This window comes from Saimiri boliviensis, chromosome 3 (assembly GCF_048565385.1).
Source record: "Saimiri boliviensis isolate mSaiBol1 chromosome 3, mSaiBol1.pri, whole genome shotgun sequence".
NCBI lineage: Eukaryota > Metazoa > Chordata > Mammalia > Primates > Cebidae > Saimiri > Saimiri boliviensis.
In genome coordinates, this window is record NC_133451.1 from 59,080,724 (window position 1) to 59,101,360 (window position 20,637).

A 20,637-nucleotide genomic window follows, 5' to 3' on the forward strand; every position below is an offset into this window, starting at 1 on the left:
AACTTGACAGGATGATTCACCTGGGATGAGGTGTAGTCAGAATTCATAGCCCCCAGGGTCTGGCTCTGAATCCTGGGACACTTTCCCAAGCCAGGCAGCATCTCCTGGCAAACACTCTACTGGGGCATGAAGTGGTGATATCCTGTATAGTAGAAAAGGCCTTAGGACTATGGGACTCATGGTTTCCCTGGTACTGGGACTTTCAAGCACATATATGTCAAAGGTTTAAAAAATCATATCTGAATATAATTGCATAACATATGAGGCATGAGACCATGAGATCATCATAGAAATATGACCAAATACTAATAAAATTTGAATTAAGTTAGAAACAGTAGGATGAAGATCTAATAGATAGTGTTTACTGTGTGCCAAGAATTGTTCTAGGAGATTTAGAAGAAAAACGTAATGTAATTCATTGCAGCAATTAATAAAGGTAGGTATTATTATAATATCCAATGAACAGATGAGGAAACTGTGGCACAGAGAAGATAGGCCACTTGGATGGAGCCCAGGAGACTGGCCCAGGCTCCCTGCTCTGCACGCGGCACTGCTACCTCCCCTATGTCTTCCGTGCCATCTTTCTTCCTCTTTAGAGAAAGAGCCTGTGCCCCAGGAAGCAGGACTTCCCTCTCCCCCAGGTACTCCCTGCTTTTCATGCTGTTACTTATGGATGAGACCATTACTCTTTGGAGCAGTCTTCTCTTTAAGCTCCTTAGAGCAGTTACTCTGTACTGTTGCCACATTTCCCCCGGGGTTCCATGAAGACAGATTTGCCTATTGGGCCTCAAAGAATCTTAAACGGAATGGCAGTTCATTAGCTCCAGGCATTTAGACCAACAGACTAGATGTTATTTGTCTGCAGGATCTTCTAGGGTACAGAGAACATTCTTGTGAACATGATTACACATCTTGCTGAGAAGAGCATGTGGTTCTGTGCCTGTGTCAGAGGTTAGTAAGCAGGATTTTAACTCTAGTTCCACCTCACATCAGACTGCTAAGGTGGAAAAGTTGCTAAATACGTTGTGCCTCTGTTTACCATCCTTAACACAATGAAGTGCAAATACCCATTTCTGTTTGACTAGAACTAAAGAAAGGATGAAATTAATTTTGATGAAGGGACTGTTCAGTATCTCAGAGAGAAGACAGGTGCTGATTCGTCACTTTCGTGATGGTGAATCTATAGAACTTACTGTATTTGTTGAGTTGCTTGGCCAGAGAGTAGGCAGTAGCTTGACTTATAAGAAATTTCTCCTTGAGGTCTTCAAACTGCTGTTGGCTCTCTGCCAGCTGGAAGTGCAATTCCTCACTGGTTTCTTGGATTTCCATCTCTGCCCTGTCATGGGACAAATGTCCGGCAGTTACCACCATGCTGGTGTTTGTGGCAGGAGAATTCAAACAATGACTGGAGAGAAGAAACCCAAGCACATGATGGATCAATAACTAGTGAAATCAACTAGGTTTAGTCTGGACTGAGGGATGACAACAGCTGGAATTGTTGACTTACAGTTGCGAAGAACTTAACACCCCACAGCACTTTAGAATTATTAACAGGAAAAACAGCGTTTTGTATGCCTGAGCTCCGAGCCGAAGGCCCTGCCTGTAGCTCTGTCTCTGACAAGAGTGAGGGAGATCAGAGCTAGTGTGCCAGGTAACTGTCTGCAGTTGCCATAGCAGAATTAGAAGGTGGGGGTGTCCTGGAATCTTAGGAGCCCTGCATTCCAGTTGCCCAGGTTGTGCTCAAACCCAAAGCCCCCTGGTCTCACCTGAGAGTCACTGATGGGGACCATTTCCTCAGCAGTCTGTCAGTATTTGTGCACCTTTGTGACAGTGCTGCAGACTCACCTCTTTCTCATTACATCTAAGCATATTCCTTGTTGTTCATCTTGTGTGTGCATAAAATCATCAAGGTAGAGATAGTTTCCCAAGAAGTTACATTTACCAATCCACTATTTACCAAGAATTTAACAAACGCCAGATGCTCTTTTTATATTGTTGGTAGTTCTTACAATGCTGTACAATTTTCATTCCCATTCAAAACTCCAAGAAGTCTGAGTCAAGGACCTGAACCCAAATCCATCAGATACCAAAGCTTATACTCTTAAAATGTGCATGTAACACAGTCAAAAAAAATTCTTACTCCGTTTATGTATAAGGCTTTTGTATACATACAGTATATATGCAATGCTTTTGTCACATTAAAATTTTATGTTGAGGGAGCATTTAGAAAAAGAATCTCTGAAAAGATTCATTACGAAGGCAATAATGAAAAAAGGTTGAGTGATACCATCTTAGTAGAACTTGGAGTTCTGAAAGTATGTTACTGGTGCGGCACTTTTACTGGTGTGGTTCTGTCATCAAAAACTCACCTGAGCCTGCACGTGAGTTCTCACCAAAGCCAGTGGGTAGCTGGTCAGCTGACCACAGGTGCTGGATAAGGTACCACATCCCAGCAACACCATGACTCCGGGGTTTACAGAGTCTTTTGCAAAATCACCCAGCCAATAGGATTTAAAGAGCTGCCAGATAAATAAAAAAGAAAAATAATAAACAATGAACTCTACAACTTCACTCGATGTAAACACTTTCACAGCTATTCTCAACCTCATGAGAATCCCCATTTCTGCAGGATGGGGCTGCAGGTTCACAGAAGCAGCAGGCACTGTAGGAAGCAGTGGTTCTGTTGAGACGTAGGAGGCCACTGAGGATGCAGAATACATGAGGTTTGCACCAGTTACTCGTTCTTCTAAACAAACATGAACTGCATACCAAATGCCACAGGATCTAAAGAACACCTCTCATGGTGAGCATTAATGAAATAATTCTACTAACTGCATCTCATTTTGTACTTTACATACATTTCATTTGGGTCTTACAAAAACGCTGACATAAGTCTATTATTCTGGTTTTAGAAACGAAGAAAATTCATCTCAGCAGAGTTTTTTTTAAGAAGGACTCAGAATCAGGCATGCTGATGAAAAGGCCATGCTTTATTCCCTATTACTCTAGGTCCCTCTATAAAATATATATGATAATCAGTTTTTAAACATAAGATATTTTAAGTATAAAATGCATGTTAATATGTTATATGATTAGTAATCCCAGGACTCTGGGAGGCAAAGGCAGGCAGAGTGCCTGAGCTCAGGAGTTCATGACCAGCCTGGGCAACACAGTAAAACCCTGTCTTTACTAAAACACAAAAATTTAGCCAGGCATGGTGGTGTACACCTGTAATCCCAGCTACTTGGGAAGCTCAGGCAGAACTGCTTGAACCCAGGAGGCGAAGATTGCAGTAAGCCAAGATTGTGTCACTGCACTCCAGCCTGATCAATAAAGATTCCATCTCAAAAAAAAAAAAAAAAAAAAAAAAGACTAAAAATTTTCAATCCTACAGGACAGAATTAAAAAACTATCTCAATGTATTAAAAAATCCGTTCAGTGCATTTCTCAATGGAAATCTTGCAGGTTAGAAGGAAGTAGAATATTATATTCTAAGTTTTAAAATTCAAAAAACCACCAAACAAAAATACTGTATGAGCTAAACTGCCCTTCAGAAACAAAGGAGAAATTAAGACTGTCCCTGACAAACAAAAGTTGATGTGGTTTGTCACCACTAGACCGGCCCTACAGGAAAGATTAAAATGAGAAACAAAAGGTTGATAAATAACAATACAAAACCATATGAAAACAGGAAGCTCCATGGTACAGGTCAATATTTAGAATATTATAAAATTCTTTAGTATTGTAATGGAAGTATATAAATAACTTCAAAATCTAAATTTCAAAAACAATATTTAAACAGAATTTAAAGAAGAGAAGCGTAAAAAGTAACTATAAATCTCTGTTAAGGATATGCAATATCAAAAGACATAAAGTTGGTAGGGAGAAGATGAAAGATATAAAGGTTGGGAGGCCGAGGCAGGCAGATCACGAGGTCAAGAGATTGAGACCATCCTGGCCAACATGGTGAAACCCCGTCTCTACTAAAAATACAAAAATTAGCTGGGCATGGTGGCGCGTGCCTGTAGTCCCAGCTACTTGGGAGGCTGAGGCAGAAGAATTGCTTGAACCCAGGAGGTGGGAGTTGCAGTGAGCCGAGATTGTGCCACTGCACTCCAGCCTGGCACCTGGCGACAGAGTGAGACTCTGTCTCAAAAAGAAAAAAAAAAAAAAAAAAAAAAAAAAGAAAGAAAGAAAGATATAAAGGAACAGAGTTTTATATGCCACTGAAGTTAAGTTGTAAACAGTTTAAAATAGATTGCTATAACTTTGGTATGTTTTATGTAGTTACAATGGTAATTACAAAGATAGTATCTATAGAATGAACACAAATGGAAATGAAAAGGGAATCAAAACAAAAAAATCCAGGAAGAAAAGGAAAGACAAAAAAGCCACAAGACAAAACTGAAAGGCAGCTAGCCAAATGACAATGGTAACCCCTTCCTTGTCAGTAATTGCTTTAAGTATAAATGGATCAAATCCTCCAATTAAATTGCTGAGTGCATAACACACACAGAATCCATTACATCTTGTCTACAAGATTCACTTTGGATCTAAGGACACACATAAACTGAAAGTGAAAGGATGGAAAAAGATATTCCATAAAAACAGGAACCAAAGAGAACAGGGGTGGCCACACTTATATAAAAAAAAATAGATTTTAAGACACACACTGTCACATGAGACAAAGATAGATATTATATAATGATAAAAAGATCACTTTACCAGTAAGACATAATATCTATGACTATATGTGGCCCTAATATTAAGCTCCTAAATATATGAAGCAAACATTAATAGAATTGAAGGGAGAAAAAACAGCAACACAGTACTAGTAGGAGACTTCACTACCCCATTCAACAGTGTTGGGGAGGACGTGGAGAAATTGGCATCTTGGAGTACATTGATAGGAATGTTAAAAAAAAGAAAGTATATTCACCACAAAAAATGACAAGGAGGATCCTCAAAACTTGAAAATAGAATTACCATCTGACCTAGAAATTCCACTTCTGAGTATATGTCAAAAAGAACTGAAAACAGTATCCTGAATAGATATTTGCATAACCGTGTTCACTGCAGCACTATTCACAATAGCCATGATATCAAAACAACTAAATGTCCATTAACAGATGAATAAAGAAAATGTGATATATATATATATACGCAATGAAATATTATTCTGCATTAAAAATGAAAAAAAAGATCCTGTCACATGCTATAACATGGATGAATCTTGAGTAAATTATGTTACGTGAAATAGAAATACCAGTCGCAGAAACAGAAATACCACATGATTTCACTTATATGGGGTATTTAATGTAGTCAAACTTATAACAGAGAAAGTAGGTTACACAGTGCTGGGATGAAGGGGAAATTGGGAGCTGTTGTTTAATGAGTTTAAGTTTTGCAAGATAAAAAAGTTCTAGAGATGTGTTGCACAAAAAACCACAAACAGTTAACACTACTGTACTATATATTTTAAAATGGTTCAAATGATAAACTTTGTTATGTGTTTTTAATCATAACTTAAAAAAAAAATTCAGCACAAGAAGTAAAGTCCTAAACCATGATACCATTTCACACCTAAGAGGATAGCTATAATAAAAATAAGCTTTTTAAAAAAAGGAAATTAAGTGTTAGTAAGGGCAGGGAAAAACTGGAACCTTTGTATGTTGCTGATGAGAATGTAAAATGGTGCAACCACTAAGAAAAACAGTCTGATAGTTCCTAAAAGCTAAACACAGAATGACCACATGGCTCAGCAATTCCATTCCAAGGTAAATATCCAAGGAATTGAAGGCATAGACTTGAACAGATATGTAGATGTCAATGTTCACTGTAGCATTATTCACAACATTCAAAAAGTAGAAACAATACAAATGTTCTTCAATAAATGAAGGACTAAACAAAATATGGTGTATACACACAATGGAGTATGATTCAGCCATTAAAATAAATGAAGTTGTGATACATGTTACAACATGAACAAGCCTTAAAGACATTGTGCTAAGAGAAACAAATCAGACACAAAAGGAAAAATACTGTATGTTTCTACTTATAAGATACCTGGAATGGGTAAATTCCTAGAGACACAAAGCAGATTAGAGGTCACCAAGGGTTTGGGTTAGGGAGGATAGGAAATTGTTGCTTAAAGGTTAAGGTGTTTCTGTTTGGAGTGAGGAAAAGGATTTGGAAATAGGGTTGTGGGCTGCACAATACTGTGAATGTAATCAATACCACTGAACTGTATACTTAAAAGTAAAATGGCAAATTTTATATTTTATCATAATTTTTAAAATTATGTAAGAAGCCAAGAACCATTTGCTTACTCATTTCAAATGAGTGAAATGTAGGGAATATGAGCTAAATCTCAATAAAGCTCCTTAACAAAAAGTCAAGTCTTCTTTTCATTACACATTTCCCCCTTCCTGGATGCCATAGCTTGGGTCCTATCCTAGCATGCGACCTGGCTCATGTCCGTGGCAGCCTAGCTAAACACACTGGGTTTTAGTTATTCGTCTGCTTCCCCCACCAGACCTTCAGTTTCTTCAAGGCACACACTGAGTCTTTTGAATCCCTAGATCTAGTGTCTAACCCAGTGGTTTGCATAGTGTGTGCTCAACACATGTTTGTAAGATTCATAAATTATTAAATGATTTAGATGGCAGGGTTGATCCAAGATTCACATTCTTTTATTCCTTGTATGACTCACGTGAGTAACTAATTGTATTACTCACATTAGTCACATTAGTCACTTGGCTTAATGTCAGATTTTTGCAAATCCAAAACAAAGGAACTTATTTGCTTATTGTGTCTTCCCTAAAAACAGTCACTAGAATCACCTTTTAAGGTGAACAACTATACCTAACCTTGAGTTTACTCTTCATTAACAAAAGCAATTCCCAAGGAAATTTAATACAAAAGTGACCCGATGTATATTCACACTTAAGTTACTTGAAGGTTCAAATAACACATGTTGAATTTACTTCTGGTCACAAACTGTTTTCTGGTTTATATCCACTTCATCATATAAAGTCAGATTCTAACAGGAGCTATTTAACTGCATTTTCAGATTCAAAAGATTGCTATAAACTCACTGCATACACAGCAAGATCTATGCCTGCATAAGGTATGACACCTAATAAATTGGGAACATAGCCTTTGTAAAAAGCTCCCAAGCCTTCATGTTTCAAAATCTTCTTGGCACAATCATATATTCCAGAGTATTGCCCAGTTTTGCCTACAGCCAGCCTGGTTTTTATAACCTGGATATAAAATAACAAAATATTATTATACATATTAACTCTATCATCATGGAATTCAAATGAAGTAATTTTACACAGAATGTATACCTAGCATATATCATCACTCAATTGACTGTACAATTTGTTGATACATTCTCCCTCAGGTGTTACCTCTATTGAGGGGCTAGGACCACAGCCAGAGACACCATTTACTGCAAGTAGTATCTGACAAAAAAAGCAACCAAGGAAATGGAGGCAAGATAATCTGCTGATGTCTTAACAAAAATGACTGGTGACCACTTGTGTCTGGAAGGTGAGGGAAATGGTAGTACAAACACACTATGGGGCAGTGGAGAGTTCGGAAGGTGATCCTATTAACTGATATGGAGGATATAAAAGGAAGAATAGGTATTAAGAGATTTTTTTGAGAGGTGTGTGGACTACTATAAGCAATCGTATTAAGATGCTTGCAAAGAAAGCTATATCAGCATGCATACCACACGTTGGTGAAAGTTGTATTTATCTTGCTTAAGTCTTATCAGTTACTAAAAAACCCTCTGCTATATTAATAAATTCCACGTCTACAATACTATTTTTGCTGTAAAGCAGTGGTTAGAAAACTTTTTCTGTAAAGACTGAATAATAAAATATTTGTCTTTGTAAGCCTAAAATATTAGGTCTTTGTTGTATATTATTTTTCTGTTCCTTTTGCCCATTTTTTGATTATTATACTTCAAGTTCTGGGATACATGTGCAGAGTGTGTGTGCAGGCTTGTTGCATAGGTATACACGTGCCATGGTGGTTTGCTGCACAAATCAACCCGTCATCTACATTATTTCTCCTAATGCTATCCCTCTCCTTGACCCCCACTACCTGACAGACCCCAGTGTGTGATGTTCTCCTCCCCTTGACCACATGTTCTCGTTGTTCAACTCCCACTTATGAGTGAGAACATGTGATGTTTGGTTTTCTGTTCCTGTGTTCATTTGCCGAGAATGACGGCTTCCAGTTTCATCCATGCCCCAAAAAGGACATGAACTCATTCTTTTTTATGGCTGCATAGTATTCCATGGTGTATATGTGCCATATTTTCCTTATCCAGTCTGTCACTAATGGGCATTTGCATTGGTTCCAAGTCTTTGCTATTGTAAATAGTACTGCAATAAACAAACACGTACATATGTCTTTATAGCAGAATGATTTATAATCCTTTAGGTATACACCCTGTAATGTGTCAAATAGTATTTCTGGTTCTGGATCCTTGAGGAATCGCCACACTGTCTTCCACAATGATTAAATTAATTTACACTCCCACCAACAGTGTAAAAGCATTCCTATTTCTTCACATCCTCTCCAGCATCTGTTGTTTTCTTTTTAATGGTCAACATTCTAACTGGCATGAGATGGTATCTCATCATGTTTGTGATTTGCATTTCTCTAATGACCAGTGACGATCAGCTTCTTTTCATACGTTTGTTGGCTGCATAAATGTCTATCATTTGCCCACTTTTTGAGGGGTTGTTTTTTTTCTTAAAAATTTGTCCAAGTTTCTTGCATATTCTGGGTATTAGCCCTTTGTCAGATGAACAGATTGCAAAATTTTTCTCCCATTCTCTAGCTTGCCTGTTCACTCTGAAGGTAGTTTCTTTTGCTGTGCAGAAGCTCTTTAGTTCAAATGGAACTCATTTGTCAATTTTGGCTTTTGTTGCCATTGCTTTTGGTGTTTTAGTTATGAAGTTTTTGGCCATACCCATGTCCTAAATGGTATTGCCAAGGCTTTCGTCTACGGTTTTTATGGTTTTAGGTCTTATATATAAGTCTTTAATCCATCTTGAGTTAATTTTTGTATAAAGTGTAAGGAAGGGGTCCACTTTCGATCTTCTGCATATGGCTATTCAGTTTTCCCAAAACAATTTATTAAATAGGGAATCCTTTCCCCATTGCTTGTTTTTGTCAGGTTTGTCAAAGATCATATGATCGTGGATGTGTGGCGTTATTTCTGAGGCCTCTGTTCTGTTCCACTGGTCTATATCTCTGTTTTGGTACCAGTACCATGCTGTTTTGGTTACCGTAGCCTTGTAGTATAGTTTGCAGTCAGGTAGCATGATGCCTCCAGCTTTGATCTTTTTGCTTAAGATTGTCTTGGTTATGTGGGTTCTTTTTTGGTTCCATATGAAATTTAAAGTAGTTTTTTCTAATTCTGTGAAGAAAGTCAATGGTAGCTTGATAAGGATAGCACTGAATCTATAAGTTACTTTGGGCAGTATAGCCAGTGATGGGTTGTGTCTTTCCTCCACAGGGCTGGATCATTCAGAGTTCAGCTCACACTGAGGCACTGGCTATGTAACCCGCTAAAGCCCTCTGGGTTTGTTGGGGTTGGTAGGAACCCACCCAGTACCACCGTCTGTCTTCCAGCTTTCAGCTCCCTGTATCTCCAGGCAGGGGGAGGGGGTGATAGCTCGGTCTGCAGGGTTTCCTGGCTGGCTTATGGGCTTATGCATTTGCTTAGATCTGTGCACCAATCAGGGACATCGTCCTAGATTATTCTTCAGCTCTGCGCTTGTAGTTCCCAGCGCTTGACTGGCAAAGATCACCTGTTCCGTGTATTGCTGAGGCTTTGGGGTAAGTGCTGTATCTGGACCACAGTGCCAGAGAGAGAACCTCTGACTCACTGGTCAGATGCACTTTCTGGGTGGAGGGGTACCCCCCCTGCCTCAGTCTGCCCTTGTTCACCGTCCAACCAGACCCTTTGAAATGCACCTGGTATCTCAGTTGGAGCTAGGAGATCTCTCAATTTCTGTGTCTCTCTCGCGGGGTGTTGTGCACCATAGTTGTGTCTATTCGGCCATCTTGACTCTGCCTCTTCTAGATTTTCTAGTTTGTATAGAGGTATTCACAGTATTATCTGATTGTAGTTCATATTTCTGTGGGATCAGTGGTGATATTCCCTTTATCATTCGTTATTGTGTCTATTTTATTATTCTCTCTTTTCTTTTTTATTAATCTGGCTAGCAGTCTATCTATTTTGTTAATCTTTTCAAAAAACCAGCTCCTGGGTTCATTGATTTTTTGATGGCTTTTTCATGTCTCTATCTCCTTCAGTTCTTCTCTGATCTTAGTTATTTTTTGTCTTCTGCTAGGTTTGGAATTTGTTTGCTGTTGCTTCTCTAGTTCTTTTAATTGTGATGTTAGGGTGTTGATTTTAGATCTTTTTTCCACTTTCTCCTGTGTTGCCCACTTTTTAAAAATGTAAAAACCATTCTTAACTCAAGTGCTGTACAAAATAGTCTGTAGGTCTCTAGTTTGCCAGTTTGCCAACTTATGTACTAATGAAAGGATGTCTAGTTAGGATAACCACCATATAATAAAATCCTGAGATTCCATTATGAAATTTATGGTGCATAAACTCTTTGGAAAGGCATGAGAATTATAATTCTCACAAACACAGTGGCAGTCAGCCTCCCCAGTGATACCTGTTTTCTGGTATTCATACCATTATGCAGTCCCCTTCCATCCTCTATCAGGGTTGGTCTATGCGATCAGTGGAATACAGCAGAAAAGGCAAAATATATTGGCTTTCGTCTTGGGTTCTCTCTCTCTCTCTCTCTCTCTCTCTCTCTCTCTGTTGGATCACTGACTATAGGGAAGCCAGCTACTGTGTCTTCAAGATACTCAAGCCACCTACAGAAAGCCTCATGTGATAAGGAAATGTTGTTTCCAGCCAACACCCAGTGAGACCTGGCAGTAACCACATGAGTGATCTTGGAATCCATCCCCACCCAAGCCTCAGAGTGACTGCAGCACTGACTGCCACCTTAACTGTGGGCTGTGAAAAACCCTGAGCCAGAGACATCCAGCTAAGCTTCTCCCAGATTCCTGACCCATAGAAACTGCCCAATGATAAATGCTTGTCTTAAACTGTGAATTTTGAGATAACTTGTTACACAACAATAGACAACCAACACAAACAACATCACACAGTCAGACTTCACAACGGTACTCACCTCCATTGGATATATAAAAGTCTGTGCAGTTGCTCCGGCCATGGAACCAGAAATAAATCTCTCAAATGTTCCAACTTTTTGTCCTTCTTCAGTAAGTAACTTCTTGTACTGTATAAATAAGTTTTAAAATTTACATCAATACCTGCCATGGACTGAGCTGCATCCCCACCAAATTCCTATGTTGAAGCCCCAACCTCCCATGTGATGGTATTAGGGAATGAGGCTTTTGAAGGTAACTGGGGTTATGAGGTCATCAGGATGGAGCCCTCATGACAGGATCAGTGTTCTTATAAGAGCAGACACCAGAGAGCTTGCTCTCTCTTCCCCCTCTCACGTGCACCAAGAAAAGGCCATGTGAGCACACACTGGCTCTCTACAAGCTGGGAAGAGAACCCCCTCTAGTCCTTTTAATAGTCCCTGGATAGAACCTATCCCCCCAACCCCTTTCCAACTCCCACTCCCTTTCCCTACACACAAACTCCCTCAGAACACCTGCTGGGTTAATCAACCTTTCTTACCTATGTTTTCAACTTCTTTATTTGGATTGACATGCTTCCTTCAGCAATAGATACATTAAAGTCAAATCAAAATCCTCCCTCCAGGCTGGGCACAGTGGCTCACTCCTGTAATCCCAGCACTTTGGGAGGCTGAAGCAGGTGGACCACTTGAGGTCAGGAGTTTGTGACCAGCCTGACCAATATGGCGAAACCCCATCTCTGCTAAAAATACAAAAACTGGCTGGGCATGGTGGTGTGCACCTGTAATCACAACTACTCAGGAGGTTGACGCAGAAAAATCACTTGAACCTGGGAGGTAGAGGTTGCAGTGAGCCCAGACTGCACCACTGCACTCCAACCTGAGTGACAGAGTGAGACTTTGTCTCAAAAACAAACAAACAAACAAACAAACAAAACCCAAAAAACAAATCCTCCCTCCACTCAACATCCTTTTTATCTAGCACCCTCTCCCTCTTCTAGTTTCTGTCCCTTCACAGTCAAACTCCCTAAAAATGTGTCTCCACTGTCCAAGTTTCATCACTTCCCATTCACTTTAAGCTCATTTCAGTATGGCTTCTCATTTCATTACTTCACAAAAGCATTTATTTAGCATAAATATATCTCCATGTTGATAGCTTATCTATCTCCATGTTGATAAATCTTAAAAGATACTCTTATTATATTCACTACCCAGTAGCACTGACCCCCATGAAACCATTTTCTTCCACTGACTCCGAGGCCATCCCTCTCTCTGGATTTCCTCCCATCCCTCAACCTATTTCTTCTCAGTCTCCTTTGCAAGTTTCTTCTTTCACCTCTCCCTTTGGACTTATTCCTAGAATTCTTCTTATTTATAAGCTCTTCTTAAGTGATCCTGCCCATTCCAATGGCTCAACTCAGGAAAAACCTCTCTATCAAAGATCTCTCTCTCTCTCTTAACGCTAGTTGATATATCCAGTTGCTTTCTAGACAGTTCCCTGTACATGTCCCATACATCTCAAACTCATCTGATATTGTATTCTCTATGTATACAATCACTCCAGTTATAAACTAGGTATCATCCTTGACTCCTCTTTCTCACCTCCATATTCAGTCAGTGAGTTCTGTTGATTCAATTCCCTAAATATTTCTCAGTTGATTCCCTTCTCTATTCCTTAAAGACATCAACTTATACTGATGTTCATCATTTCTTACCTGAATTATTTAAATATTCTCCCTGCCTCTAGTCTAGCCTCACTCTCCCCCAACAATGTCTCCATTCTTTTTTCAGGTTGATATTCCTTAAATGTGAATGTACTCATTTCACTTCTCTATATAAGATGCTACAATAGCCCCTACCATATAAATCCAGACTCCTATTACATTTGGATCCTGCTTATCTTTCATCATTAACTTTCCTGAAACACACTCCACTACTCTTGAGGCATAGAGAACCACTTTCAGTCTCTTCAGTGAGTGACGCCTTCTTGTGCCTACATTTCTGTCCACATGCTGCTCCTTCTATCTCCAATCCTTATCTTCCCCTTTCTTTTCTTTTCTTTTTTTTAGATAGGGTCTCACTCTGTCATCTAGGCTAGAGGGCAGTGGTGTGATCTCAGCTCACTGAAACCTTTGCCTCTCGAGCTCAAATGATCCTCCCACCTCAGCCTCCCCAGTATAGGCACAAACCCCCATGTCCAACTAATTTTTATGTGTTCTGTAGAAATGTGGTTTTTCCATGTTGCCCAGGCTGGTCTCGAACTCCTGGGCTCAAGTGATGTGCCTCCCAAAGTGCTGGGATTAGAGGTGTGAGCCACCAAGCCCGGCTCCCACTTCATCTTAATGGCTTGAGATTGAGGCAAGCTTGAGTTCAAATTCCAGTCTGGCAGTTCTGTCTTTTAAGTTCACTTAATAAGGATTTCCTCGCACTGGGCAAGGTGCTAAGAATACAAGTAGCTACTGTCTAAGGAAGCTCACAGTCTCACGAAGGAGATAAGTACAGAGAATGTCAGAATTTCTTGTGAAAGTGCTGTAAGAAAAAAAAAAAAAAAAAAAAAAAAAAAAACTAGAACAGAAGGCTTTCTGGAGGAACTAACTCCTGAGTAAGGTACTAAAGGATATTCCCCACCATATGACATATAGAAAGAGGAGGGGTGCGTGTGTATGTGTGTGTGTGTCAGGAGACAGGGAGTAGCAGAAAGATGACTGTGCATGGTGGGCATGTTGAATGGGAGGCACTCCTGGGATATGCAAGCAGAGATACCAACACACGCATTACACAGGTAGATCTACGATGCTGTGATAAAGAGAAAGATGTTGGAGTGGAAGGCAGTCAGTACAGAGATGGCAGCTGAAACCCAAGAACACTACCCCACACTACCATCCTCTCAATGATACCATGACACTACTGTGGTAATGACAACCCACGTAGAACACAGCTTTACCAAACTGATGATGTGTTTGACAGAGCTACATGCCAGGCTGAAAAGATCCTTTTCTTAGTTTCCTCAAGTGCTAGCTATTCAATGGAAAAAACCTAACTTAACCAAAAAGTGAGCTAGATACATACTCCAGGATATTTGAGAATATATACTGCATATTTTGAAGTAATTTAGAACAAACTGGGATTATCCAATGGAAAACGGGATATTCTACAATTCAGCACTCGAGGAAGCCTGGACAGGGGAGGAACTGGTTTTGGTTGAGATGCTTAGGATACGCTTCTCATAGGAAGACGGCTTTTAGAGAGCCCCAAGGGATGAATGGACTTTCAGCAGGAGGGAAGAAAACACTATCATAGGCCCAGAGCCCATAAGAACACTACACCAGACTGTGTAGACGGCTTTCTCTTGATGTAAGAAAGCTAGTGTGCCGAAATGAGAATACTATAATGAGTTCTCAGGAAGGAGCTTGGGTGGACAGATGCCTGCTTGCGATATCCAAGGTAAGAATCTGACAAATTATATAGAGTAAGATGTGCATATTTGCTTGCAATATCCATGCACTTTCAAAAATACCAAACTTCCTGCATACTGAAATAACTGCATTGTTTTTGAGTATTTGATTATTTTAGGTTCTTGTCTTCCTATCATAAAATCCAAGTGTGTGGTCAGAACAACCTAAGGGTATTTTAAACATTAGCCCTTAATAATCATTATTTGAATCTTCAAATATCACATAAGAAAAATAACCTTCCCAAAGATAGGTTCTAATTAAAGTCCTGGAGGCTACGTTTTCTTTAATTTTTTCTTTGCTTCTCTATTTCCTGGGCCAAGAAAAGGATAGCACTATACTCTGCAACCTTCGCAAGAGTATTGTGTTGCTCAAGAACAAACACTCTCCAGAATAATCTAAAATTAACAGGGAATAATACAAAAACTGTGTGTGGGGGGGGGGGGTGTTGAATTTCAAAGCCCTTACAGTCTTTGATAAATAACTATGGAATAAATAATGGAAAAAATATCTGTTGCTGCTCAACTAGACAGTTCTGCTAATGATCATAAAGAGAAACCAACCTCTAAAACTTACTTCTGTACTTCCTCTTTACATGAGTTAGGCTGAAGCAATAGCTCAAATCATCCAAGTTAACAAGAGTCAGCAGAGAAGTGATTCAAAGGTAAATGCATTTATTCACTCATTCACTCATTCAGCACTCACTTGGCACTTACTACATCCCAAGCTCTGTCTAGGTGCTGGAGTACATGGGGAAGAAGCCATGCCCTTGCCTTCATGGAGCTGTCACTCTAAACTCAGCTCAAATTTCCAGCAATGTCAAATTACACAAAGGACTTCAACTTATAAGTTTTCCTTCCAGAGGTCAGATTGAGAAACTTGCATAAAATTTAGTTAGTGTGCTGCTTCTGCTCAGAATTCAGAATGAATAAACTGTTACCCTTCCTTTAAGAACTACTTAGAGAGAGAGAGAGAGAGAGAGAGAGAAAGACTTTCTTTATAAATAATATGATGAATTAAAAATCCCGTAACTTGGTCATGAGAAATCTCTGATTTTATTTAGTCTAATCTCCTATAAGTGATATTCCTTATAGAGTATACATGAGAGATAATCACATATTAAAACAAGAATCCCAAAATCATTATACATTAACATTTATTGAATCCATTTACTTACTCCTCTTTGTTAATAAATTCCATAGGCGATAGCAATTACATGTTCATATGCCCAGAACTTAACAGCTGTCTCAGGAGCTATTTTGATGACGTTTGTACCATTTCCTCTCCAAAGAGAGCAGATACCTCCTTCTTTTACCATCTGTCAAAAGCCACCAAATATGTTCATTTTGTCTGATTTTGAACTATGAACCTAAAAAATAAAAGCAGAATCATATAAAATACTGGTGGCATATTATTATTAGTTTTTCTAAAGTAACCACACAATCTTTTTCAATACTAACTGCAAGTATATTTGAAATTAAAATATAGAAAGGTTGAAAATATATATATATAATGATGGGAGGGAGTATTGTCATGATTTCAGACATCTGTCTCACTCTAAAACTAAGAATAATTGGTATCTTCAGTGTGAGAAAGCAGAGAAGACAAGAAGAAAATTAAAATTATGAACAACATTCATAAGATAACATTAACTAAATTGTATATTTGATATGTATCATTGTCTATTACATATCAGACAATGGAACACCTTTGAAATATGAACAAGCCCAGTTAAAGAGAAATAAAATGTATACTGCAGGTAATAATATATTATTACATTATATTATATATACTGCAGGTAATACTGTTTATATTATTGAGGAGAAGGAATAACATATTAAGAAGAAATAGTACAGACATGAACTGTAAATGAGTCTGAAATAGTTTGGATATTATGCATGTCAGGGCTAAAAACATTGGAATACATACAGCCTGAAATCAAAAATAAAAATTCCACCTTCTTTGGCATATTTTGAGGCATCTCTAGGCAATAAATTCATTACAACATGTACCAACCATGTGAGTACTGATACAATACTTGACTTATACTACAGATGTGGTAGTCATTTTAAAATACTGTACCTTATGACCATCTACAGATAAAAACTGATTAAATCTAATACACCCAAAATAATCAAATAAATCAGCTATTCCTCTGATTGTTTCAGCTAACATAAAAGGAGTGACTACCACTCAACACACACACACACACACACACGCACACGCACACGCACACGCACACACACACAGGCACTCACAGACGGGGTTGATTCCTGAAGGCCAGCCATGTGGCCAGTATGAAAATGGACCCCACTAAGAATGCTGAGCACCAAAGTTTCAGGTGAGCTTCCCTTGTTGGTCTGCAACACTCTGTGCCTAGTGCCACACAATAGTGCCAGGAAAGTAAGACATAGGGACTTCACAGGGAGAGAACACCAGAAGCTCCGCTCTATGAGCTGCTTTACTTGACTGATTTTCATCCATATATTTTCCCTGTAATGAACCATAACCAGGGGTAATAAGCTTTCAGTGAGTTCTGGGAGTCCTAGAGAAGTATCGAACCTGAAAGTTGACTTCAGAAACTTTTTAAATTTGCAGAAACTAAATTCCAGAGAAATCCATTTTATTTTAAATAAACGAACTTCACAATAAAATAGGACAAAGAAAAAAACGAACACTTATTTAAGTTCTCTAAAAGTCAAGTTACTACTATTCCTAAAGAAAAACACACACCAATTCTCTCATTTTTCTTTAAAGTATTAGCTTTTCCCCTAAATACATTTTGTGATTTGGGGACATTCTGAAGGAATGCTAGCTTAAAATACTGCCAGACATTTTTTTGTACAGAAATCTGTGGACAAATATTGAAAGTGCTGACCAAAGGTATAACAAACTTTTAAAACTATTTTGTAAACAACTACTATGCTCCAAAGGATATTTCAGTGTGCCAGGCATTTTCACATACCTTATATTGTTTGATTCTTACAACAATTCTTGTTAGATATTCTTATCCCCATTCCAGAATGAAGGAAAATGAGACCTCAGAGGTTTCAAGCAGCATGAAAACCAGGAGCATTGGAGGCAAAGATACTCCATTCCTCCTCTCATTTGCTGTAAAGCAAAAGTTAATTCTCTGGGACTCAGGTTCCCCCTGGAAAAATGATAAAATACCTGCTTCACTGGGCTGCTGCAAGATTAGCTGGGTTACCACAATGAGCAAATACATGTTAATTATCTTCCTTTCCCTCTTTCCACTCTGGTCAGTCTAAGGCTACATTGCTAGTAAACAACAAAGTCAGTCTACAAAGCCAGATCTTTTTCTGCTAACCTCAGCTTTAGAATAATTTTTAAAATTACATTGCTGCTCTACGATTCTAGATTTCAGAGATATTTTACTTTTGGTAAAGTATATAAGAAAGGAGGGAACTATAAATATGGAGAATCCTACAATAATGGTTAGGGATGTTTCTAAAATTAAATGTTTGAATAGTCAGAGAATCTCAAAGATTAAAAACTCATTACACACATGTATTAACAATTTAAACTTTGGTACAATGCCATACTTTCAAGGACTGAATTTAGTGTTAACACTAACAAAACAGATATACATTTTAGGGTATAAAAGATTATTACTGAGAAATTTTAAAACTTATTTTTCAAAGCACTACATTTCTCATTGTTTCAGACTATTCAGGGCAAACCTGGACACACGATAATAAAGCTCACCTGCATCATGATTTTCAGATGGTCCAAAGGAGCAGTGCTTGTTCAAGAGACAGCACCAGCAATGCCTCCTGCCAAAAGCTGCCGGCCACCACTGTCCGGATTTTTTTTTCATTTTCTGTGAATTCATCTGGAATAGTTAAGCTATCCCCTATGTCAATTCCCTGTTAAAATAAAAAAAAAAAAAGATCCCCATGCTTCTTAGTTAAAAATATATAATGCCAGAAGACATTTTTGTTCTAGAGAAGAATCATATGTTATTTTGCAGTTAATAGGAACTTTTCTCCCTAGGATTTATACTAAACCAATTTGAGCACACAGATTATAAGTAGTCTATTCACAATGAACGAAGTATAGTGTCAGTTCACAAGAAATGGAAATAAACAGAAATTACAAATATACAGAACCAACAATTACAACTTCCTTTCTTCATGGATTCATGGTAACTTTGCTTCTCTTGGTCTAGGTCAGAATGAAAGGGCAGTGTTTCGTCAGGTATAGTCAATCTTTTTTACTGTAACCACTTTTCATAAGGCTAGAAAACCATATCCAATTGGTGATGACATCTTTTAATAAATTTAATCAATTCTCAAATGATACTTCCTTTATCTCAAATTTATATTCATATTATACTTTATACCACGATATGTTTTAAATATATAAATAAAAATTAAAACTGTGTATGTGAACAACCCTAAGCTCATGACCTATTGTTTACAAAAATATTTTTATACATCTGACTTGCCATTTAAAACATGCAATAGATTCTATATAAAATTTAGCTAATGGAGAGGTATTGTTTGAAATCATCACCCTTTCAATCTATTCTACAGTACTACAGCTTGAGAGAAATAACTCTATAATAATATTTTTACAACTCTATTATCTAAATTGTTTTGGCATAAAACATTTTACAGGCAAAAGTGCAAGGGGAAGGAGCTATCCTATGTAGTAACCATCTCTTCCTTCATTTTACTATCAGTAAAATGGAGGTACGACTGTAGCCTCAACTGTTATCAACTACCTTAAAAAATACAGTAAGAATCATGTAAATAAAACTTCACATAGTGTAAAATTTATAGTGGCAACTGAACTACTAGTATAGTATTATTCTATACTCATAGCTGAGACGACACTAATCACCAACAATTTTCTAATGCTTTATGTAAGCTTAGGTATTGTTACTAGTGGCAATGTGAACTGCTTCATTTAATGCATATTTAATTTCGCAAAATCCGTGAATAAGTGTTGAAGATAAGCCTATTAAGGGGAAAAAAGATAAACCTCCTTCAGAGAGCTCCCAATGGTTTCAGAAGTAGATTGCACAATAATAAAACTTGGTTTACATCGGTATGCAGAATATTAATGAGACAATCAAAATTTGAAAGTTTTGTAGAAAACAAACTGGTATGAAATGCCATCTAAGCTAAGCAGATGAAGCAAAAAGATTCTGTAACATTTATTGATTATTTTAAATTCCGTATGCCAGAGATAAACCTAGGCGATCTGAACAAAGGAAACAGATTCTTAGCAACCATGAGGTGCTGAGATTATTTGGGTAATACAGTATCTATAAAAAGCAAAAGCCTACAACTTTTACACTTCCCTATGGCAGAAACTTAAACGCCAATAAAAGCTAGAGAGCTTATTCATCAAGGTGGTACTTCTCCCAAGTTTTCAGGATGAACACTTACGCAGTCTTGGCTGGTTGTTGTTGTCGTTGTTGTTGTTTTAATACTCTATAAATCTATGCCTAACAGGATAAATAGAACTCTACAGGTTAACGAGCTACTGGGACTCAGGTATCCTGGCCCATAAGTGTTACAGAGTGTTATTGGGTGACAACTGTATCTATGGTTTATAGCTCCAAATAAGCATAAATACATGAAGTATACTTACTGTGGAATGTTTCCAGAAACGGATAATTTCCTCAATGTCTGTAAAGGGATTAAATAAGAAGTAGTCTCTCCATTCATTCCAGTCCACTGTCATTGTTCCATCTGCATCAATGCTGAAAATGTTTGAAAATGAAAAAGAACGAAACTAAATTGATAAATAAAACTAACATTATTGGCCACTTCACAGAATGACAGTTTCTGTTCTAACTTAATATTCTTATTAAATTAAAAACCCCATTTGCAAGTATAGGTTATTGGAAATGGCAGCAAGCATATGGTCCTGTCAGATAGTTTTAATTATTTACATAAAAACGGACCCCCAAAATCACAGCCAGCTCA

General features: G+C 38.0%; 1 protein-coding gene and 1 pseudogene across 1 annotated transcript in view; both read right to left on the bottom strand.

Annotated features, from left to right (window-relative positions):
- Positions 1-1,478, bottom strand: part of LOC141583996 (NBPF family member NBPF11-like) — a 37,343-nt gene extending 35,865 nt beyond the window's left edge. Inside the window, exon 1 of the mRNA XM_074396207.1 lies at positions 1,194-1,478. Within this exon, the coding sequence (XP_074252308.1) occupies positions 1,194-1,371 (178 nt within the window). The 5' untranslated portion in view covers positions 1,372-1,478. The remainder of the gene's footprint in view (positions 1-1,193) is intronic.
- Positions 1,479-1,841: 363 nt separating this feature from the next.
- Positions 1,842-20,637, bottom strand: part of LOC141583835 (mitochondrial adenyl nucleotide antiporter SLC25A24-like) — a 31,980-nt pseudogene continuing 13,184 nt past the window's right edge.